General features: G+C 39.9%; 1 protein-coding gene across 1 annotated transcript in view; it reads right to left on the bottom strand.

Moving 5' to 3' along the window:
• The window catches only part of LOC110949783 (CUB and sushi domain-containing protein 1), a 329,068-nt gene that overhangs the window by 201,466 nt on the left and 102,696 nt on the right, over window positions 1-24,906 (bottom strand). Inside the window, 4 exon segments of the mRNA XM_051944856.1 lie at window positions 1,739-1,816; window positions 2,902-3,014; window positions 15,708-15,915; window positions 16,661-16,855. Of these exon segments, the coding sequence (XP_051800816.1) occupies window positions 1,739-1,816; window positions 2,902-3,014; window positions 15,708-15,915; window positions 16,661-16,855 (594 nt within the window).

The following is a 24,906-nucleotide window of genomic DNA, read 5'->3' on the forward strand; positions in this document are numbered from 1 at the left end:
TGACCCGTCGAGGCATGGACTCCACTAGACCCCTGAAGGTATGCTGTGGTATCTGGCACAAAGATGGGAGCAGCAGATCCTTTGAGTCCAGTAAATTGTGAGGTGGGGCCTTTATGGATTGGGCTTGTTTGTCCAGCACATCCCACAGATGCTGGATTGGATTGACATCTGGGGAATGTGGAGGCAAAATCAACACCTCAAACTCGTTGTGCTCCTGAAACCATTCCTGAACCACTTTTGCTTTGTGGCGCAGCGCATTATCCTGCTGAAAGAGACAACAGCCATCAGGCAATACTGCATCCATGAAAAAGTGTACATGGTCTGCAACAATGCTTAGGTAGGTGCTATGTGTCAAAGTGGCAGGACTCAAAGTTTCCCAGCAGAACTTTGCCCAAAGCATCACACTGCCTCTGTCGGCTTGCCTTCTTCAAAATAGTGCATCCTGGCGCCATGTGTTCCGCAGGTGATGCACATGCACCTGGCCAGCCACATGATGTTAAAGGAAACGTGGTTCATTCAGGCCACCTTCGTCCATTGCTCCTTGTTCAGTTTTGATGCTAACGTGCCAATTGTTTGGTGGTGCACAGGGGTCAGCATGGGCACCCTGACTGGTCTGCAGCTATACATGCCCCATATGCAACAAATCAAACCAGCATTAACTTCTTCAGCAATTTGAACAACAGCTGCTTGTCTGTTAGATCGGATCACACGGGTCAGTCTTAGATCCCCATGTGAATCAATGAGCGTTGGCCACCCACGACCCAGTTGCCGGTTCACCAGTGTTCCTTCATTGGACCAGTTGTGATAGATGCTGACCCCTGCAGACTGGGAACACCCCACAAGTGATGCAGTTTAGAGATGCTCTGACCCAGTAGTCGAGCCATCACAATTTGGCCTTTGTCAACCTTGCTCAAATCTTTACGTTTCCCCATTTTTCCTGCTTCTAACACATCAACTTTGAGGACAAAATGTTCACTTGTTGCCTGACATATCGAACACACTAACAGGTGCAATGATGAAGAGATAATAAGTGTTATTCACTTCAGATGTCAGTGGTCATAATGTTATGCCTGATCGGTGTACATAGAGAGCATATAGCTGCCACCAGAAGAAAAAACAGAAAAGGAGAGTGTGGTACTAATTCTTGTCTCCTGGAAGGTCAGCCACACTGAAAAATAGATGAAATCACTGCTTCTGCCACATCAAAGATGGATGTATCCCATGTGTCCTTGTGTACATACAGTATGTGGCTGTGTGTGTGTGTGTGTGTGTGTGTGTGTGTGTGTGTGTGTGTGTGTGTTCTTGTACTTGCTACATGGTGAGTACCATTTTCTGCATTTAACTATCAATGTGAGGACATTTTTACAAAGTGAGGACATTTTGGCCGGTCCTCACTTTGAAACAGCCATGTTTGAGGGTGAAGACTTGTTTTTAGAGAACAGGTATGAATTGAGGTTTGGTTAGGGTTAGGGTAAGGATTAAGTTTAGGCAATCAGTTGTGATGGTTAAGGTTAGGGTAAGGCTCTAGGAAATGCATTACGCCTATGGATGTCCTCACTAAGATAGAAGTACAAACATGTGTGTGTGTGTGTGTGTGTGTGTGTGTGTGTGTGTGTGAGCACTTGTATATATGAGTGTGACCAGATATGTTTCAACTTTGGTTGGGAAAGGCGATCTAAATGACATATGGTCACATTCTCTTTAAGCGCTCAGAAACAGTGGATGGTTGTATACTCACAGACAGCGTTTTTGTGACTGGAATCTTTACTGGGCATCATCTTCACCCCTCTGGACTTCAACTCTATTGCTTTCTTCACTATAGAAGAGAAAAGAGACTGGGGTTATTCCTCTAATTCTAAATAATTAAACCTAAATTGCTGTACATCCTTTTCTAAAGTGTTTCAGTTTTTTCGAGACGTCATTCGGCGCACATCCCCCTATTTGTGCAATCCGGGAAGTGCTTCACACACATACCCTCCTTTTACAAACATACAATTAATGTAACAGATATTAAAAATTAGAACAGGAAAAGGGGGAAGAGATTAAAAGACACAGAAAAGTCGGGACAAGAGGGTAGAGAAAGGGGGAAAAGAGCAAAGGGAAGAGCAGCATTAAAATTTATTCAATCTATTTTATCCTAAGTGGCAGCACTGCAGAGGAAACAGAAAAATCTGTGCTCTGTGCTACAACCAAACCACATTCCACCGAGAAACAGACTTGGCATGAAAATCTCAATCTCTCTCTCTCTCTCTCTCTCTCTCTCTCTCTCTCTCTCTCTCTCTCTCTCTCTCTCTCTCTCTCTCTCTCTCTCTCTCTCTCTCTCTCTCTCTCTCTCTCTCTCTCTCTCTCTCTCTCTCTCTCTCTCTCTCTCTCTCTCTCTCTCTCTCTCTCAAGAGTGAGGCTAACGGCTAAGGAATAGAGATTGAGAGAGACAGAGAGAGAGAGTGATAGAAACAACACAGGAACTGAGATGCTCAAGATGACAGAAAACAGACAAACCTTGGATCACTGTGTTTGACAGCCAACTAAATACGAGTCCCCACAAGGAAACTAACATGTACCTTAATACAGTAATCAAGTCATACAACTAGTCAGGTAGATGGCAGAAAAGGTCCAGCTTGTCCATTCTGGCCATTTCAGACCTCTGAATCCAACACAATTAAATAGGAGTATATAATTCAATAAAATGACCTTGCATTTCCAGCTATATCTTATTTGTGATTCACATATGTAGAGTAATTTGTAAACATGTTCAAAGGACCTTCTGCAGAAAGACCTTCAATACACACAGGCAATCATCCTCATGTAAATGTTTCACACGAAGATTTCACTGCATACCTTATGTGAACAAGAAGGCCAAGGACAGATAACAGATAAGAAGTCTGAAAGGGAGTGACATACCTTGATATTGAGCACTGAACCCTTTTCTTCTGTGGTTGCTGTCTGAGGTGAAATGTATCCGAAGCCAGTTCTTATTTGATATCACTGGTGAGGGCAGAGTTGTACCAGTCAGCCTGGGAATAAGCAGATAGCAAAATCTTTATTAAAAAAACAAAACAAAAGTTAATGGAGGCAGAGATAAAAACTTAACACCTACTGATATTCCCATTTTACTTTACAACTATCTGAAATGGAACAGCCTTTCCTAAGATAGACTTTTGTTGCAGTAACTTCCCTTGTCCATGCTGTATTTATACTATAGTATTAAGAATCTATCACAACAAGACAAGGCAGACAGGAAGGACAAAGTATGATTCAACAAAACTCTCTCTTTTCCAACTGCAAACCCACAGTATCCACCTTTCCACACTGAAGTACAGAGCCTGTCTACAGTGAATTAACTGGATGTTGTACTTTTGTAAGGTTGTGCTGTATTTCTATATTTCTGCATGGCAGTGAACATCACGGTCCTCCTCTAGAGAGAGACAATGTTTGTCATAACATCCTGTTACACCAAGATGACTTGGTACATGAAAGGAAGAAGAGGTTTATGTATTTCATTCTGAGGAAGAAAAAAAAAACTCCAATAAAATGCAGTTGTTGGGGGAGGTGTTGCCATATAATTACACATCTCAGCATTACAGACTGCAGCATGATCAACCACTGCTGTGAAAAATGTTGTGAAATTACTCCTCGCAAACAATTCTAAACGCAATATATCATACAATGTAGAACAGAAGTGTGAACAACTGCAGGACCTAAATTACTTTATCTGTGGACATTATGTATAATGAAAATATCCCTATGTGCAAGTGAACTTTCTCTAGAGTTCAAAGTGTGATTTTGATGCCACTCTGATTTGTCCTCCGAGGTGCAAAGGCGAGCTGTAATTTAAGGTGAGTTTTCGCTGAAAGGCAATTTGTTCCACTGGTTTGGAAAACGCTGGTGTGGGAATAGAATGAGTGATATTATCTATTGCTATTATGATCACGCCAGACCAAAAGCAGGATGCGTGCAGCTGCACAGAGAACAGTATAACTTCCACACTTACTGTAAGAAAACTTCAGTGAGGGAAAAAAAAATAAAAACAGTAAAAAAAAATGCATTTTTTGCAGTTTGACAGTATCCAAACAACAACAAAATACATGGATTATTGTAAAATTTGTAAATCAGGAGAAAGTTACATTGCACATTTGCATAAACTATCATATAGTTGTTATGAATATTGAGAATAAGGTGAATCTTTCTTCTTATATGAGATCTGAGCTCAGGATACAATACAATTGCTAAAATCGGCTGTGTCTTGCGTATATTTAAAAAACACAAAGTATTACAACAAAGGAAGAAATAGAAAAGAACAAAGGGTGAAAAGCGATAGTAAAGTAAAGATAAAAGTTTTCATGTTATAAACAATTTGTGAGGCATCACTACCATGATGAGTTGGTTGCCTATGGTAAGTCTTACATCAGCTCTGGCTTCTCTCACATTTCACTACAAATGGCAAAAAAATAATAAATAAGTAAAAAAAAAAAAAAAATTTAAAGTTAAAACGTGTGGAAAATGGTGCACTGAGACAAAAAGGGAAATGATGTAAGAGACTGCCTGGAAGCCAATGTTCTGCCAACATCCCCAGAGCGACGCGAGACACTGTAACTGCCCTTTAATAATACTGCAGGTATACTGAGTAGATAGAGAGAGACAGTGAGGAAGGAAGAAACGCAGATAAGGAAAAGGGCAGAAACAAAATATGAGAGGAGGTAAAATATTAAGAGAGCTTGTTAGACAACCTTATTGAGTGCGTATTACAGGGGACACTAAGTTCTGTCTGTGTGAATCCAGTTCAAAAAAAAAAAAAAATCAGAGCAGAAAAAGAAAAAAAATGGGAAAGAGGTGGTAAAAGTACTGCCAATGTATCTGCCTGAAGCCAGTATAACTCTATAGTATACATAACGAACAGCTACAGTACTGTGGAGCAATGTGTTATATCTCAATGAGTCAGCTAGTGGGGCAGCAGCGAGTGTGGTTGAATATGGATGTGTGGTAGTGTGCTATAATGACATGAAATATGTGAGATATGAAATGCAGTTCAAAGACTATGAACATTTTTTGAGAGCACTACACAGTGCACACATACCTTATCTATACTGAACTGAAAACCCAGACGGTGAATGGGCGATTTACCGCAGCAAAAACTGAAGGGGCTGATTTCAGACACAACCAGTTAAACCTGACATTTGACATGCATGTGCAGGTGCCACATCAAAACTGATGTACTTTTCTACAGGCCACAACAAATAATGGGTTGTTATTTTGGCAAGAATTTATCAAAAATTTCAGTGAACTTATACTTTGGTTCGGTGTGTCATTTTGTTTGAGCTATACCCAAACCACACTGGGAGGAGAAAATGTTCCAACACAAACTGTCTGGTACAGATAACTAAATAAATATTTTTATGACTAAATAACTTACTGTTATTTGCAGTATATAAGATATAGTCAGAATCTTTTTTTTTCGATCTTAGACTAAAGCTAAATATTAGCTGCACAGTGGAGGGTGGTTTGCACTGTTGCCTTGCAGCTAGAAGATGCCCAGTTCGCGTCCTGGCCTGGGATCTTTCTGCGTGGAGTTTGCATGTTCTCCCTATGCATGAATGGGTTTCGTCCAGGTACTCCAGCTTCCTCCCAAAGTCAACAGTTCATATGTTCATTTTGATCGGTGATTCTAAATTGTCTGTAGGTGTGAATGTGATTGCTTGTCTCCATGTGTAGCCCTGTGATAAAATGGTGACCTGTCCAGCTGGGATAGGGTCCAGCCTATCTAAATCTAAAATCTTGCATTCTTGACTACCATCTTAAGTAGAAGTAAAAAAAAAAAAAAAGAGCAAGCACTTAAATGCACTGAACGTTTCAGAAATATAAGTAATTTAAACAATGTTTTGAAAGAGTGGTATGTCATTGGATCAGTATTGCTAATGCATTGTGTCGTAGGCAGAATTTTAATGTTGAGGTCACTCACACTGAGCACTGATGGAAATGCAACCCTTTTTTTGTTATTAAATTTTACATTTTCAACTTTTGTAAGCATGTCTGATAATGACTCCAGACACCTCATCTGCTGACAGACTGTCATGGAGAGTCATTTTCATGCACATGTACAGATATCTGTGGTGCTTCTTTTATCCTTCTGTCTTTTCACAAAAGAAATTGCGACGATTATCCAAGTAAGTGATTTTGAGGGAGGACATTCTTTCAAAACAAGCAGCACTATCTGGGCTGTCACACCTCTACCATTATCAGGCTGACTGGGTGGCATGAAGTAATGGGATCTGTGGAGGACAGACCATGGCCTCGGCATGAATGCATGACCATGGTCGATCAAGACGGGTATTTTGTGCTCTGCTTTTACAAGAAACATGAAGCATTATGTGTCAACAGTGAGTCACATTGTGGGCAGCAACAAAAGCCCCTTTCTATGTATGGAAAATGTACTATCGCAGATAACTGTTCACAGCTTAAGTATCAATGGATATAATGACAGCTATCACTGGATTACTTTGACATTAAAGAAATCTTTAAAAGCTTATCATTCAAGTTCTGAAGCGTTTCTATTCCTGCCGTATTACATGCAAACGAAGAGTTACTCTGTTTTCATCAAGCTTAATGTTTTGTATATATTTGTTTGTATATATTAGGAGAACTAATTATGTCTGCATTAGCTATTAATAGCTAATAGCTGCAATTACAAGATTCTAATGCACTCTCCCATTTTTTATCCTGTTTGTGTGAGTTTTCTCATAATTACAAGAAAATGTACAGCAAACGGATGAGGCAGGGATGAATGTAGAGATAAGATGGACCTACATGGAGACAACTGAAAGATTTGGTATGTTGAATAAATTCAACCAAATGAAAAAAAAAGTCATTTGTGGAAAGACCAGAAAGGTAGGGCAATATGAAAAGTTGAGAGGGAAACATAAAAACTACAAGTTATGGTGCATCTCTTCAATTATTCATGCAGCACTGGCCAGCAGCCTGACACTGGAGTGAAGGAGAGACAAGAGGTCAGAGAAGAGGAGGAAGGAGGGATGAGACTGAACTGAAAAGAAGGATGCAAAAGAAGAAGAAGGAGCAAATAGGAACAAAGAGGTGAGAATGATGAAAGTCTTTTAAAAAGACAGGAACGCTAGATGTAAATGAAGGAAACTGCACCACAGTGGTTAGGTGTCAATGGAGATGGAGAGGATACCAAAGAGATGAAGGACAAACTGGAAAGAAAACAGGCAAAGCAGGTGTTTTCAGACGAGAAATGTAGGAAAAAGACAACTTAAAAGAAAGGCAACAACAAAGAAAAAAAAGAGGCTGGACAACAACCCACATAGAGGCCTGCAGAGAAAAAACAGGGGCTGATGGATGAAGAACATTGGAAAGGAGGTGAGAGTGGGGAATTCACTTACATAAACTGGAGAAGTGAGGTTAGACTAGCCGTGAGGAGAGGTCAAAAGTGATAGAAGAAGAGACAAGGGGACAAGCCTAAATGAGATCGCAAAGAAGAGAGATAAATGAGGAAGAAAGTGAAGGTGGGAGAAGACTGATGGGGAGGGGGAGGACACAGTAGATAAAGAGAGAAATAAAATTTCACCGAAAGAAAGAATTAGAGAAGTAAAGACACAGACAAAAGCGTAGAAGAAGAGACAGAAAGGAAAGGTACATTAGAGCACAGGAGAGAGGTAAAAAGACAGAGGGGATGTTTGACAGACCTGAGAGAGGTAGACAACAGAAGAAGAGAGGCCAAGTCACAGAACAGAGAGGAGTTGAGGACAAAGAAACCAAGAGCAGGCGAAAGGTATTTCTGTGCCGACTGTAGCACCTCTTTATTTTTAGACCAATTGCTTTTCGGTGCTACATGACACAAAGACAGATATAAGTTTCTACAGTAACAGCACTGTTTCTTTTATCCCCTACCCTCCCAACTGGCAGCTTGAATTGCTGCCGATACATTATTTCAAGTTTATTCCACTGTTGCACTTATTGCTGGTCCCTTCGGATGTGAGCATCTGCAAAATGACAAAAAGGCACAGTAAAAATAAATGATTGGATACAAGTCAGAAAAGTTAAAGCACATTATCCACAGCAGATAGCTGTTTATTCCAAGTGTTTAGTGCAAAAACCTGGGTGCACCACTACTTTTAATCTCATCACACTCCCACGCTTTCACACAGAAAGGCACACACACACACACACACACCCACACCCACACCCACACACACACACACACACACACACACACACACACAGACAATCACACAACCAGCAAACATCATTTAAAATGGAAATGTAATAACAGGACAACAGACGTGTTGCCAAGTGGAGAGAAGAGAGTCAGAAAGGACTTATGGCTACAAAAAATGGGAGAAGGGGAGAGGCAAAGAGGAGTCGTAAAAGAAGAAGCAGCAGCAGTGGATCAGAAAGCAGATGAGTAAAATGAGAAGTAACAGAGGGACATGAGGGGAGAGCAAATAGAAAGAAAGATGAGATTCGAGTTAGAGACAGGGTGAAAAAACCTGAGCCTATTTTTAGGCAGATGTCACTGAAACTGTCATGGAAAGACTATGCGGAAGGACGAGGTTCATCCAACGATGCTGCAGGCCTGTTGCAATGCAGGATCCATTCAAAGGGTCAGGGAGTCACACCTAAACCCTCCTGTAAGCCTACCAAGGTCAAAGAAAAGAAATTCTGCCTGATGGTTGAACATCACATTTCTGAGGAGCAATGTGACTCGTGCCGCCAAAAGAATGAACCAGTATCTCCACTTGAAGTTATCTTCACAGTGATTGGATTTGCTAATCTTGATCTTGCAGGGACGTCTGATGATGTTTATTGAAGAAAGTCAGACTTAGTCTACTGAGAGAAGCTCTGGGGGAAAGTCAGGACCAACTACAGAGGTGAGATATCCCACCTGGCCTCAACTGTGACTCTGGAAGAAGACCGTGGATGAGGCTCTCAGAAAAAAAAAAATTATATATAAGTTGCTGTTCCTACTCTGGGGCCAGTGAATGAGTGGATTTATTCTGTTAAAATGACTAGAAAATGACCTGGATAAGCAAGTAGAAAATGGATGACTGAATGGAAATTACTTTGCTTCTGCTGTTTCTATCGCAGCCAATAAAGTAATTAAAAATGAAAGAGTGTGTGTGTGTGTCCGTATGGGTGTGCCCGTGTGTGTGTGCATGTGTGTCTGTGTGTGTGTGTATGTGTGTGCATGACAGAGTGAGAGAGGCACACAGGGACAGAGCAGGGAAGCTGTCATGAAAAAGAGCAAAGTCAGATCAGAGGAAATGGAAAAGGCAGAAGGAAAGTGAGTAAAATACGAGTGTATGTGCAATTTTGGAGGACATTACAGTATAGGGGAAGGGAATGTCAAAGGTTTATTGTCATTTGAGAACCATGGACATTTATGAATGAATACGTTAGTACTTGCATAATGCAAATAATGATAATAAACTTTATTTATGTAGCACAATTACTGCCCAAAATACAAGAGTATTTAGATAACACCACAAACACCCTTAAAATGAATAAATCTAATCTTGTACAGCAAGTTTTTTCTGTATATGTACAGTATATTTTGCAAATTTTTCTCATGAGAATTGCTCTCTCCCTAATATATACAGCAGGTCCTCGGTTTTTGATGTCCTCGGTCTATGGCGTTTCGTCATTAAGTCGGAACTGGTTAGGTGGAGCAGAGCTGACAATATGTCGTCACATGGTGCTATAAGATGGCTCTGTTCACATTCTTCGGTTGTACGCTACCTTTGATTGTGCTACATTCGCTAACTTTTTGCCCTTCATTATGATTCCCAAGCGTAAGTCAGATGGCAAAGAAAATGGCGATGGTAAAAGCTGCAGCTATCTAACTACTCGCGCTTGCAAAATGAATTGTGACGTTGTAGCAAATTTGACTTCTTTACTGTGGCTCTTAATATACATTGCGGAGAGTGAAAACTGCAACAAAAAACAGAATAAAACAACATAAGCGCATGTAAAATGCTTGTACCTTCACCAGTAAGTCCAAAAATGAAGTTAATTACTGATGACGTTGCCTCTGTGGCGTTTACAGAGCGAAAAGCCGCATGTACATGTGTTAGGCTACACATCAAAATAGCGGATGGGAATTGTAAACTGTCAACAGACGACTTCAAAATAAAGGCTTTTTTAAAAATAAAGGTACATCAATAATTCTCCCTTAACAGCAAAACCATGGAAATTAAATTAGATTCAATAAAACGCTCGGAACACTGCGAAACACCGACGAATATCGGCATTATTAGATCAACTTTTAAAACAGTGGAACATATCCTTTTATCTTCTAGTAAAATGGCTCATACATGCATGAAAGTCATTGGTACAAGGATTCTACTCACAGTCAACTTCTATTTCCTGTCTTACAAGTGTTCAATGTGGCTACCACATGCAGCACGGGCACATTAATGTGATAAGAGAATTTCTCCCAAACGCACATCAGCATATCACAATTCACTGAGTTCATCGCTGTTGTTATTCGATGTCATTCGATGACCTTAAACACCAAATAAAAGTTAATTATTGTGAGTCTATCTAATTTGTCTATATCGCATCATACTTTTGCCATGTGTTGGCCAAATAAAGCACATGGCTTGTAGCAGGTTTCCTGGATTGACGGCAAAAAAAAAAAAAAAAATGTGGGGAATAATTTCAGCACATTTTCTAGAGTGACCCCGTTACTTATTTATTGGAATAATTTGCAATTATGGCCTTTCATTTAGCTAAATGAAAGTCTAAAAAGATAGGATGGCAAGGGATTTGTTTAATGTGAAATGCAAAATTCCATCAACATAATAAACAGCAGCTCATGAAAAATCCTTGAATATCATGGTGAAAATACATTATAGCAAATTCTTGAGCTTCCAGCACTGGCAACTGAGTAACAATCAATGTGAATAATGCAGTGACCAATAAGACACAAAATGTGACTAAGTGTTGTTTGCCATGTTGCTTGGATATACATTAAGGACCTCTGGCAGAGTGAGGATTCATTCAGTTGAAGACAAAGACAGCACTGTGTTTCTTTGCTTTCAAAGAGTGAGATAGAGGAGGAGAAGGGGACAGATAGGGGACAGGGAAAGAAAGAAAGAAGGGACAGCCAGAGGGAGTGTTGAGAGTACAGAGACAATAAGGAAAAGTAGGAAAAGTGAGAAAGTGAAATGAAGGGCAGAGGTCAGGGTGCAGAAAGGAGGGAAGGAATTTAAGAGCTGGGAGGAACTTCCATTAAAAAAAAATAAAAATAAAAATCATAAACTGCTCTCTTCAAGTAATCTTTGAAGATATCAGCTGTTACAGACAGCAGTCCTATTCTATGAAAACCCTTTATTGAAGATACACCGGTTATGTTCTTCTATGCATCTTCAAACATTTGCAATATCAATTACAAATACTGGTTAATTGATTCATTGGTGGAATGTCCTGTCGAAACGCTTGATCATAAGCCGTGAAACTTTTTGTTTCACCATACATACATTACACGTACCACTGCTGCTTTACCTCGAATTATCTATCAAATCCTGTTTTCAATTGTTTTTGTTTACAGGCCAGGTTGCTATTTTTCCCAGACTAATCTGGATAATCATATTGATTCATGGAAAAGATGAGCAAAGGTATGCAAAGAGAGACACTCTCCACTGCAAACTGAAATATCTGTTGACATTTCACTTGCTGAACTGAGAGACACAAGCAAGCACATATTGTAAGTCATACAGCAGGATAAAGCCACTGGACTACAGTAGGCAACAGCAACACAAATACCTAGAGGTCTTATGAAATCTCTCTCTGACCCTGTCTTTGTCACTCATTTTGTTTCTTAGGTGACTGCCTCCATTCCCCCTCCCATCCTGCGTGATGCCTTAGGCAATCTTTTACAAGTCTGACCTCACTCAGCAGGCAGTTTTTTAAAAAAATTATACAGTCTAACAGGGTAGTTGCATGAAAACTACGTACAAATGTTAGATTATCTAGGATGGAATCTTTCAATTTAGATTATGGTTGTCAGAGATAGAATAGTTTAGTGGTCAAAAAATTGAACACACATATACAGATTTCTGTCTCAAGAGGGAATACAAGGAATGGCATGGCATGATGTGGCCATTAAATACATATATGTATACATGTATGTGTGTGTCTGTGTATGTGTGTGTGTGTGAGTGTGCGGGCGTGCACTAAGTGTTTGTGAGTACGTGCATGTATGTGACAGCTAGTCAACCTGACATTCAACCTGCCAGCTAGCAGACAGGAACATGAAACAGGAAATTGCTTTTGGGACAGCCAATCAGAAAAAGCTCTCCGTAAACAGGAAGGACCCGTCACAGTGGTCCTGTCAGGTGCCAGTCATTTTCACAATGACCTGCCCACATGCCTCAGTGAAAATGTCAATCATCACTTGATCCCACCTCCAGAGAGAAGTACTTAGGATTGTATTTGGTTGTGCACGGCAGATGTTTGTTTAATTGTATCTTTATATTAGTCCAGGTCATTTGTGATGAATTTTAGGTGATACGTTCTCTTTTCATAAAAGCAAGAAACTTCCCACATCTGTCTTGTATAGTTTGGGGCGCTGAATATTTTAGTTTAAAAAATATGTAGCTGTAGGCTGAGATCAGTAGATTTTTACTGAATATACAACATCTCCTAGTTTGATTCCAACATGGATCTTTTCTGTACACCTATCTCTTTTCGACCCTGCAGTTCCACTGTGCATCCATCCATTTTCTTACACTTATTGTAGATTGGGTCATGGTGGCAGCAGGCTAAGCAGGGCATTCTAGACATCTGGCTCTGCAGTAATGGTTTTCAGTTCCTCCTGGGGGATTCCAAGGCATTCCCAGGCCAGATAAAATATGTAATCCCTCCAGTGAGTTCTGGGTCTACCTTGGGGTCCCCTCCCAGCTGGACATGCTTAAAAACCCTCTAAAGGGAAGCACCCAGGAGGCATCCTAATCAGATGCCCGAACCACCTCTACTTGCTCCTAACGTAAAGAAGCAGCATCTCAGCTTCAGCTCCTTCTGGCCATCCAAGCTCCTCATCCTTTTCTTAAGGCTTAGCCAGGGGACCCTACATAGGAAACACATTTTGTCTTCTTGTATGCCATTCTTTCTATTCAGAGCTCATGAGCATCTAGGTGAGTCGTGGAACGGAGACCAAATGATAAATCAAGAGCTTTGCCTTTCAACTCAGCTCCTTCTTCACCACGATGATCTGGCACACTGCACCAATCCACCTGTTCATCTCACACATTCTTTCTGGCACCTGGATCTCAAGATCCATAAACAGTACTGGCAACAGAACCTTGACACGAGACCGACTCACCAGATGTAGTTTGCAGGTACAAGCCTGCCAATGGCTGATCATTTCAACCGACACACTGTTTCATTATTTTGAGGGATTACCAAACCACTTCCTTCCTTTAGCCCCGCCCACAACAATTGTGACTGATTTAAAGAAATACAAACAAGCCAGATGGTTTTCTTTCCCACTTGTGTGGTGCAGCCAGATCATTATCTTCTCTAGAATAGTCTGGCTATATAGTAATGGAAAATAGACATTTTATGTGTTGGAATATCATTCCCCATTTTGGTTATCTTTGAAATTATTTTAGTTGTGCTGTAAATGTTCATAGCTACTGTGCTAGCTTATCAAACAAATTTCCAAATTATGTGAATGCTCAGAGATATCGAGACCAATAGTTTAAAACAAGAATGGTCAAGCAACAACGCTTCAGGTCTTCTGGTCGCCGTTTTCCACTTGACAAAATGTTGGTTGTGCTCTCCAGTACACTCCCTATCTTCCCCCTGCATTGCAGAGGACTGGTTGACAGTGGTCCTTGAATGTTATACTGTCAGAGGCAGGCTTTGTGTGTATGTGTGTGTGTGTACTTGAGTGTGTGTAATCTGTCAGAGCCTAGAGAAACGATCAACAGCTCACCCTGTCAGAGGGCCACTTAAGACCTGACACAGACTCACATTCACACACACACACACGCATCCCACACCCACACACACATACACACAAGCAATATCATGAGAATGCCATGGATGTTGTGCACTGCTCTGCTAGTGACATCACTAAATGTACAATTATTCTCTACTCTTTTGTTTCCATCTAGTGCTGTTCTTTATCCTTTATGCCTTCTTCACTCCACTTATTTACCTGTCAACCTATTCTTTCTATTTCTTTGCATGTTGGGCTGCAATCACAAACCATTTCCTATACATGGAGGACATCAACTGAAGGCATGACAGCGTATAAAAAAAGAGTGATCTATAAATGCACGTTTCGAAATTTTGTTGCTTTATTAACAGCATGCCTTCAACAAATCAGTTCCCCAACACACAGGCATAACTGACTGACTGATACATATTTTAGTTACTGAATTGAAAAACTCAGTGTCACCTTGCATAGTTGTGAAGATCATCTGGGAGACACTTGAGCACACACAAAAAGAGCTGAAGAGTTTAATCACTGAAATGGCTCCCTATATTAGAAGAATAAACTTCTCCCGTGGCAGCAAAAAACTACCATAGATGTTTAGAGATTGATTTAATTGGTAATCAACAAGATGAATAATGTCAGATTCCTCTCAGTTAAAATAATGGTTCTGCCTTAAAAAGCAGGCATAAAATGTGTCATAACAAATAGTAATATAGACCGGTATGGTATGACAGCATTTTTTAATTCCCTAAATGCAGCGCCATTTGTCAAATGACAGTTTTGTAAATATGCATTTTCAGTCTCTGCCATGCGCTGCCTCACAAATATACGACGCACAATGAAATCCTCAAGCCGACCCAAAAATTCAGTCTACTGATGTTGCTGTTCTGAGCAGACCTAGCTCACAGGCATCTCTGCTGTTATTACTGAGGGAGGCCAAACGACTTCTTCACTTTCCCTAGATTTCCCCAGCAGTTACAGCAACTTGAAATATAGTGACAATCCCGCATGCTTAACCATTAGGCGGCCTCCACGCCTGCAAAAACACATCTAAGCCATCAACGGATATGTGTGGTATTCTGAACAAACCTAGTGAATTCCAACTGAGTTCTAAATTCAAAAAGCAGAGTGTGTTCTGGCACAACAGAGTGCCAATTTTCAAACACAACTGCAAAAAAAGGGAGTGAAAACACAATAATTTATCATCTTCCCTATGGGATTTGAATAAATCAGGAAAATCAACAGGGCTCCTGTGCAGCTAATCAATCAGCAGTTGAATCTGTCCTCCCCAACAACATCATTAGTCCTCTTTAAATATTAAATGCCCCTCTTGGAAGTATACATGTTGGAGAAAATTGGAGTGAAAACGACAACTGTTCTCTTTAATGTGAACAAGTCAGCTAACAGAACAATAAAGCCTCTCGGCTACTAATTCTTGTCAAAGTAGCATCCCGTGTTCCCGCCTAATTTACAGAGCAAGGTAGTGATGTTCATGTGATTTTGTGTGTCTTCATGTGCCTGTTGCATTGTTCACCATTTTTAGATTTAAAGAACACAAAAGATAGGCTTTGCTGCTAACCTTTCAAATATCAATAGTGATCGTGTGTGTGTGCCTGCTTTCATTATGTATTTATATAGTGTTGAACACATGGTGCCTCAGTCCTGCTGATTTTCACAAAGGCCCCCGTGTCCTCCAACAAGACTATTTTTTTAATTGAACATTGCAATCTGTGTCTGAGCTGTGTCTTACCATATGCTTGGTGCTTCTGTCCCGCTGATTTCTAGGAAGTCATATTTGTCCTCTAATAAGAAGTCACTGAAGACGAGAGCTATGGTGTCCCCGGGTTCAGCAAGGATTGACCATGTGCAGTCCAGGTTGTTGTCATACTCTGCAGGGTATCCGGGGCTTGTTATTGAACCTGCGGTGCCTCGTAATGTACCACCACATGCTCCCTCCGCTGGTTAGAAATAGAATGCGAAGGACAAAGAATGAGAAGGATTAAGAACCCCCAACATACAGTACATGACTATTTTTCTTATTTCATTACATTACGGTGTTTACTTTCTTGGGTTGGCTAGGATTTCCAATTTCATTTGATATTTTTTAAATATATTTTGTATACATAGATAGATAGATCCTCACCATCATTTCGATCACCAGTTAATTTTAATTCATGCATCATTTAAGCTGTTCAACCATGTAGTAGCTCTGATGGTGGAAACATGGACCGACCCCTTCTTGTCTGTAAACTAAAGATCCATTAGAAGGGCTTTTCTTGAGGATTTTGGGCTTCGCCTGGTTCACACACTCGTCTGTTACATGATGTCAGTCAGACCTTTCAGTGCTTTAATTTAATCAGTACAACACGGTTTCTTGTCTTCCAGCTCAGGACCACACGTTAAGGTCGTTCAATTCCCATGACCTCAGTAACACTATTACATTATTTTATTTTCATTGCTGGAGTTAAGCGCTAAGCACTTTCCACAAACACAGTTCAATTTAGTTCAACAGAAAGAACTTTATTTATCCCCAATGGCATAATTAAAATGTATCATTATTTTTACTTGGAGGTATGACTTACATTAATGAACTATTAAAAAAACACACATAGACAGAGACAAACATAATTTCAAGGCAATTTTTTAAAAGTTATTAAAGAAAGAAAGAAAGAAAGAAAGAAAGAAAGAAAGAAAGAATCTTACCTCTACAAAATGGAGACGGGAAGTCCCACTGTGCTCCACTGCCAGGTGATACAATACATGTAAGGATACTGTGTCCTTCCAGCACAAAACCTGACTCACAGCTGTATCGGATCTTATCCCCCATGTTGTACCGCGAGCCATGAATGATTCCATTTGGAATGAGGCCGGGGGTGCCACACGTGTGGCTGGGCAGGACTGGAATGCAAAGAAGAGGACAGAAAAAAATAGGTTTCTGTTATATTATATCCAAAATAAATGTTTTTCTTGATCCACTTCGAACAACAAATGCAAAACAACCGAGTTAATACTCAATCAACAAAGCAAGAGCCGAGCAGCGTAAATGACAGACGGCTTTAATGGCTCTATTTGTGCCAGTGCTGATGATGATGTAAAACAACGACAACAACTTTATTGGCTTGTGTCCCTATAGAATGGATCAGTCAAAGTTCGATAAGTGAGTGAGGATTGTTGAGTAATTATTACTTGCCTCACAAGGTAAAATATCTAGTATTCCACAAGAAAAGAAATAAAAAGAAATCATTATTTAGTTTTTATTATTCTTCAGCAGCTAATCGTCTTGTGTTTGACTTTAACATCGATCAGAAAGCGTCACCACAGCAAGAAGTGACAAAATCCCAAATAAAAGTGAAACAAAAGGCCAAAGATAAGCACGTTTGGTTTTTCTAAACCTGAAAATATGCTGAAGTAAATTTCTGGCATTTAGATGTCTGGCTAGCATTTTGCCTCCAATGTGCATCTGTTGTTGCCTGTTCCTAGATGACACAGCTCTACAGTGGAAGCAGCTACAGGCAGCTCATGGTATAACTAGGCCAAATCAACTATGACTGTAGCCAACACGCCTTAGCTCCACAGAAGGGGCAGCAACACAGTGGCTGAAGTACAACCTGGACAAACTCCACAGTATCTAACCCGGTGTACGCTGTGTGCTCTGTGTATTTGTATAACTGGAGCATGTTAACTTGCTGGGTGTGTAATGTGTGCGTGTAATGTGTGTCCAAACGGTTTTTATGTGTGTGTTTGTCTATAGGCATGCACAGTGCAGTGGGGTATTCAGTAAGTCAGTCTGCGTGTTAGTGTACGCCGTTCCAATTAAACGCTAGCATGGTAATTAGACAAAGCTTCACCATGAGACCCTGAGAACTAGGACAGAAAGAGGGAAGGGTGGGGGTGAGCGAGTGAGAGGAAGACAAAAAGAGAGAGAAAGAGGTGGGAAAAAAAGATCGGAAGATGAAGCAACAGACACGGGAAAAGGAAGAAGGGGAAAGACTAGAGACAGAATGACAGAGGAGTAAGAAACAGAGAGGGGAGCGGAGGAGGAAGAGACGGGAAAGAGGAGAGAGATGGAGACTCCAGCCAGACAGGAAAACAGAGAGGTGAACTAATTGCAGTGGGCCCTAAACATGTATAATTTACTCTAATTGACTCATTATTTGGATTGTATGAAGTCATGCATCAGAGGCAAGTTACTTACACTCAGCTGACCATGCTGTCCTCTGTGCAAACATGCTGCCTGTTTTGTTTTAATAAGGTGAGGCACACAACCAAATCCGAAGTCTAAACTAAAGCACTGACTCAAGGATGGGCAGAGGGAGGGAAAGAAGCAATGAAAGAAGAGACTATGAAAGGAATGGTGTTCGAGCCAAGTCATTAGTCACACTTACGTGACCGCATGGTCCTGTGTCTGCCAAGCTGGCATGTTTTTAAAAAATACCTGCCTGGTGCATAAAGGGCTTCCCTCATTTCGACTGATGTTTGAGGAAGACATCTGAAGGAATCAGAGGGGTAGTTTAGAAGGATAATGTATTGTTATTATCTCACTAATCACACACTTAAGTGCAGATGCATTTTTGCTACAGCTTGAGGAGATTCCAATGAAATTTTGTTCTTTTTTCCCAGTCATCCAACTCCATGTCATTTGTAGTGGATAACCTGCAGTGCTCTGGATGTGAGGTACAGTATGTCTGACAACAGATGTCTACTGCTTGTGGAGACATCAGCTGGAGGCTTTAAACTCCATTGAAAGAAATAAGACTTCTTTTGTAATATATTTTCCTAATTATTTGATTTTATGCATGTCAGTTATTGTGCTTTGATATTAAAGGAATAGTTTGACATTTTGAGAAATGCACTTACTCTCGTTCTTTTCTTATTTTGTTAAATAGCCAGTATCACAAAATCACAAAGATGCCTCAGGGGGCTTTAGAAATTGCACAGCATATGACACCCTCTATTCTTAGACCTTATTGATTTTCATATCTAACTTTCTGCAAAATAGCGACTGAGCATATTTCCTAAAATGTCAAACTATTCCTTTATACGGATTTACTGCACAAACAATCTATAGAAGGCTCACCAAACTGCCCCTCAGTTTCAGTTTGAAGACACATCAATTTAAAGGCAAACTTCTGGAATCTAGTAACTCTTTAACAGGTAAATTTAACTCAACATTACAATAATTTGTAATCTTTTAATGAATATCACCATGTGGAAAGAAGAAGCAGAGCTTTGCTTTCCACCAGGCTGTTTAATAGGTAATAACATGGACAGTTCCTCTTGCTGAATCACGCTCTATTAAAGTTATCAAATGAATTCCAAATAAAATATTAAATGTTGTACTTTAATTAAACAATATTGTGTCTTTTTAATTCACTCGCAAATTTAATTCTTCTGTTTTATTCAACCCAAGAGATAATGATGAGATATATTCTCTAACGGCAACTGTTTTGTTCCAAAGAAGAAAACTGCTGAATGACACAGGAAAATACAAGCAGGATAACACTTCTGTGTATATGTATCCTCACTATCTAGATATAGTTCAGGGGTTATAGATCTAAACAGGGTTACTACAAAGGTCTGGTATCACTCTTGAGTTATGACGCCGCCTCAATAAATCTCGCTATTGCCAAACAAATTCAGAACACATAAACCATGTCTGCACTCCAAACTGCCCTGGCTTTCAGTTAATGGTGGCTTAAAAAACAGTGTCTTTGCCGACCGCTTGTCTACAATACGCAGAGTGATATTCATAAGAAAGTGGATGATTTTCACTGCAAATTAAAATTACAGATGGCAGATAGTGTGTTTTAAGTTGCGATCAATAATTGGAATGACTACAGGTTACTGCTACCTATTTGCAATGTAAATCAACACAACAATATGAGCAGTGTGTGCAATGCTGCTATTTGCATGCCTTGTTTTTAATCAGCTGGGTGGTATGCAACCTTGTTTAGCCATAACCTCAAGCCTGGAAAAATTCTAACTGGCGCCTGCACATGTATTCAGTGGAATAATCACGCTGATTATTTAATATCGGATGGCTGTGATGTTTAACATTTTAATTATTCTAACCATTTGCAAGTTGAGTTCACTTGGGTTATTTTTTTAACAAAAAAAGACTGCATTATAATTCTGAACAAATCGGTTCACAAAAAAAAAAAAAATCCTCAGATGTGTTCAAGGAAGCGTTGTGTCGGCTGTGTGTTCATGAAGAGCACAGAGGACAATGCAGGCTTCTCATTATCTCATTAAAGCAGATTGTGTGGGAATGCAATGCCCAAACACCACAGTATAAAATACAGAATATCCATATTATTGAAACCGTGCACCGTCTTAGGGTCTGTATGAAAGTGGGAATTGTATTCATTTGCATCAGCCACCATCAACAGAGAAATTTGCTCCTGTGTGTATGTGGGTGTTTGTTTATGTCCTAAATCCTGTGTACGTGTTTGTGTTTCTATGGACATTCCTGTGCATGTATATCTGCACTTGTACTGGATATGTTGTGAGGACACCAGTCACACTGTGGGGAAGTCAAAGAACTGAAAACATCACATTTCAATGTGAAGATTTGGTTTTCAGGCTGTGATAAGGTTATGTTTGGGGAAAAGAGTTGGGCTTCGGGTAACTCTCCAGGAAAATATTGTAAGTCATTGTAATGTCCTCTGAAGTGACGGAGACATGACTGTGTGTGTGTTTGTCTACTGAGAATGACTGATGATGCTCCTTTGTGGTGTTTGTCCCTTCCAGCCCTTCACAGCCTTAGGCCAGGTCAGTGTGTTACTATAGCAACTCTAGGCAGGGCAAAAAAAAATGTTCATAGGGATACGGAGGTGATGAGAGACAGGTGATGGGAGCGAGGCTGAGAATGACAGTAAGAAGCGGAAAGGGCGAAGGGAGGAGAGGAATAGAAAAAATGAAGGAGAGAAAAGGGGGCGGGGGGGGGGAGTTGTGTTAACCGAGAAACAAACACATGAAGAATGACGGAAGTAAACACAAGAGCCAGAAGGAGCGAGGAAGTGAGGGAAACAGGAAAGGGTAGATGAGAGAGGTGTTGATAAAGGCTTTTGTTAAATAATTTAGTAATTATTATCGATGTTTTGCACAATCCTTATGCGTTAGCAACAGTATCCTATTTGTGTTTGATCTTTTAATAATTTCATCTTCCCTCATGTTAGTAAATGAATACATTTCTGAGGTGTTTCTATCAGTTCTGTTTCTCTGTTACTGCTACAGCATCTCAACAAGATCATTATAAAGCAGTACAATAATTCATATTAACCTTTCATTCTCTCCCACAAAGTGAATGTTATAACATAGCGCTTGCTGAAATGTGTCTTTTTTACGAATTAGGTCTTCATTCATTTACAGATTTATGAAGAAAATGACATCATGATAGCTATTTTGCAAGTAGTAAAAATACATATAGAGCCTGCCACAGGCACTGCATTAACACTTTGATGAAGGAAGTGAATAGCATTGATTATCTTTGTTGTAATGGCACCTGTCAAGAGGTGGGAAGCAAGATGCAGCAAGTGAACAGTCAGTTCCTGAAGGTAGACATGTTGGAAGCAGAAAAAGTGAGCAAATAAGGATCTGACTGAATTTGACATGGGCCAAATGGGTCAGGACATCTCCAAAACGGCAGGTCTTGGGGATGTTCCCAGCACACAGTAGTTATATTTACCAAAAGTGGTTCAGGGAAGGACAGCTACCACTTACAGACTAACAGAGGTTGTTACACAGACACTTGTACCAGGTTCTGGTGTGTGTAGGCTCAGGGATAGACTAAAATACTGTGACGCACAATCTGTGTCCCACAAGCCTTTGACCTAGAAACTGACTGTTTTGTGCATATAGTTAGCCCAACTGCTTTCAGTGCACATTATCTTATTTGAAATGATATAGTTATGCACGAGACAGAAATTTCTTGTTCTTCTTGCTATTTACATGCTGACAAGATAACTTTAAATGACGATAAGGTGTTGAAGAGTTTTGACTCTGTCTACACCACAAATTCTATCCTTCCATATATGTCTAATATCAGTATATAAAACTGCTGCTGCTAAAAGAAAGTTAAACAATCCTAGGCAAAGTCCTTCACAATACATCTACAGTGTCTCTGTTGTCATGGATGTGCTAATGCACTCACTACTGCATTGAAATGAACTGTCATAATCATTTTGTTTGTTCCCTGATATAAATGCAGTACATGATCACCATGCCATTATTAAAATCCCACAAGCAATAAACAAAAAAAATTATATATTCAAAACGGACATGAGAACCCCTGTGAGGACACTTTAACACCCAGTATTAAAATACTGTAGCCTGCAATACTGACACAAAAACAAACAAAATAAAAAAACACTACAAGCGTCCATGCTGGATGACTAAAATGTCACGGGTTTGATGCTGTTTGTGAGCTTTCACTCCTAAAAACACCAGGAGTGAGAGTGAAAAATGACCCCTGGTTCCCTGATGGTAAAAAAACAACTGAGTGTGAAATATATCTGTATCCACATCATGTAAGTTGCCACAAGCCAAAGTTGGAACAGATGTTTAGTCAAATCTTGCTTCCTCATACCTGGCAAAAAATCACTAATTTCTTGTTTGGTTTCCAGGGGGCTGTAAAGTTAAAACCAGCGGAACCCGAACAAATGTCAGACTGTGTGCACATATTGCCAAACAGGGATTTGGACAGATGTTAACATTTGAAATCTGTCTGGGAAAATTCCACTTTCAGAGAGATTAAAACTTTGGCAGACTAAGTTTACTTTTTTAAATGAAAATATGTTCTTTGGAATCCATTTTGGCTGAACTAAAAATTCAGCTTAGTTTTAGTCCTAAATATAAAATGCATTCAAACAGCCTGTCACTGTTCTCCAGTTCTTCCATTAAGGTACAATACTCAAACCAGTGAGTCAACTGCCAAAAAAGAGCAGTGATTTCAGCAAAGCTGGACTCTGGCTGCTTTTATTTCAGTGTTTGCACACTCAACATCCTAGTGCAATTACAGGAGAAGGTGCAGACAACATTATTTTACCTCCTCACCATACACTATTTTGAGTCTGAACAAATCACCTCCCATCCACATCTCTGCCAGGAACCACAGTTCACACTGAAAGCATCTCTCAATAGGTGCAATCCATAATCCATTAGCACCTCTGCTCAGCTCCCATGGTGTACATGTATTAACAAATAGCAATCGCCATATTCCTTTAATCTGTGATTCTTGATGTAGAGTTGCTGCAGTTGGAAAGGTGCCAAAGCCCCTGAGCTAAATGGACTCCCCAGCACCGCTAATGCTCCCACGGTGTAAATGTATTAACAGCTTCACTGACACATAGTACATGATAACTCTAACCAAACAAACTCTAATGGGACTCCTGGCCAGTTGTGGTCCAGGGTCGTAGCTGATCCGAGGGCCCTCGCCACCTGCTGAGCTCTCTGCTTTAATATGTCAACAGCTTATGTGACATTTCAGAGAGTACTAACTCATTAATTAAAGCCATTAAAGGGCTATTTCACCTTCTGAGCACACCTTTGCGCCCACAAATTGAGCCCTCAAAATAGATTTTTTTTTAAATTTTGTTCTGGAGCATGTGCAAAGAGAAGTACTAATTCTAAGGATAATAGAGTCAACTTTTTTCTGTCTTAGATTTTTTTAATGCCCTAAATTCAACTTTCAAATAGACTGTGCATTGGTATTATTATACCATTAGTTCAAACTGTACCCTCAAATGGCCATACAACTCATACTGCATCATTAAATTCAACCTAAACTGGTGCACTCATATGTAAGGCATTAACCACTGATGATTAGTAGATTAATCAGTGAATCATAGAGCAGAAATTCCAAGCTTTTCCTCAGTCCTAGCTATTCAGCTGTGATGATTAGAAGTTTATCTTTGCTTCATGCAACAGTAAATTTAATATTTGTGGGTTTTGTACTGTCAAGCATTTGAAAACATCATCTTCAGTAAGTGTGATAGGTACTGTATTTTTCACATATTTTTATGTACGAGACAATAATTCAATTGAATTATTGAGAAATAATCAGCAGAATAATCGATAATGAGGTTGCAATCTAAGTAATGACAGTAACCATTTGCTTTATGCTTTTATGTTAATGCAATGATATGTACAATGCCTACAACTCCACTGATGTCTCCAATAGAATTAAAAGTATCAACCTGCTGTTGTTCAAAGAAATCAATACTGCTTTGGCTCTAGAGATGATCAAGCTTACCGGAATACACAATAGCATTTAGAAACCAGGGGATACCTAGCACAATGGAGTCACATAAACGCTGCACGGCTCGCTTCATTTGGTTCTTATTCAAAGCAACATGCTTCACTGTAAAGCCCAATGATATTACAGATCAGAGCTTCCATTCCTGAATTTATTACTTTGGGACATAGAGCTGTTTATTATCTCAAATAGTGACTGCAGTGTCCAAGATAATGAGAGCAACATTTCTGAATCCTGCGACAATGTGCCATGATGTTTCCAGCATTAATTCCCAGCGATCACCAGTGAAGGAGGGCAATGAGAGTGCAGACTTCAATTTGTTCTACAAGCATAAACCACAGCCTAATGAATCCGGGCTAAACAACAGCCGTGGATTAGAATTTGAGTGTGTCAGGATAATACTAAACACCACAACAGGGACACATGTTGTATCTACATACAGCTTTGCAGTCTGCAGCCCTAAGTTGAGACTGAAACCACGTTTTGCTGGGAAAAAAAAGCCCCTTAAAAGTTACATTTCTGTTCTGCTCCCTTGGAGTAAACGTATTAAAATATATTAACACCGCCTTTCCTATGTTCCCTTGGTGAAAATATATTAGCAGGGCAAGTGACATTTCCAGCAGTGCTCCTCATCAATCACCTGCTAAACAGAGTAATCACTGTAGCAGCTACACTCTGTTAAACACCGGCTCTC

This window comes from Acanthochromis polyacanthus, chromosome 2 (assembly GCF_021347895.1).
Source record: "Acanthochromis polyacanthus isolate Apoly-LR-REF ecotype Palm Island chromosome 2, KAUST_Apoly_ChrSc, whole genome shotgun sequence".
NCBI lineage: Eukaryota > Metazoa > Chordata > Actinopteri > Pomacentridae > Acanthochromis > Acanthochromis polyacanthus.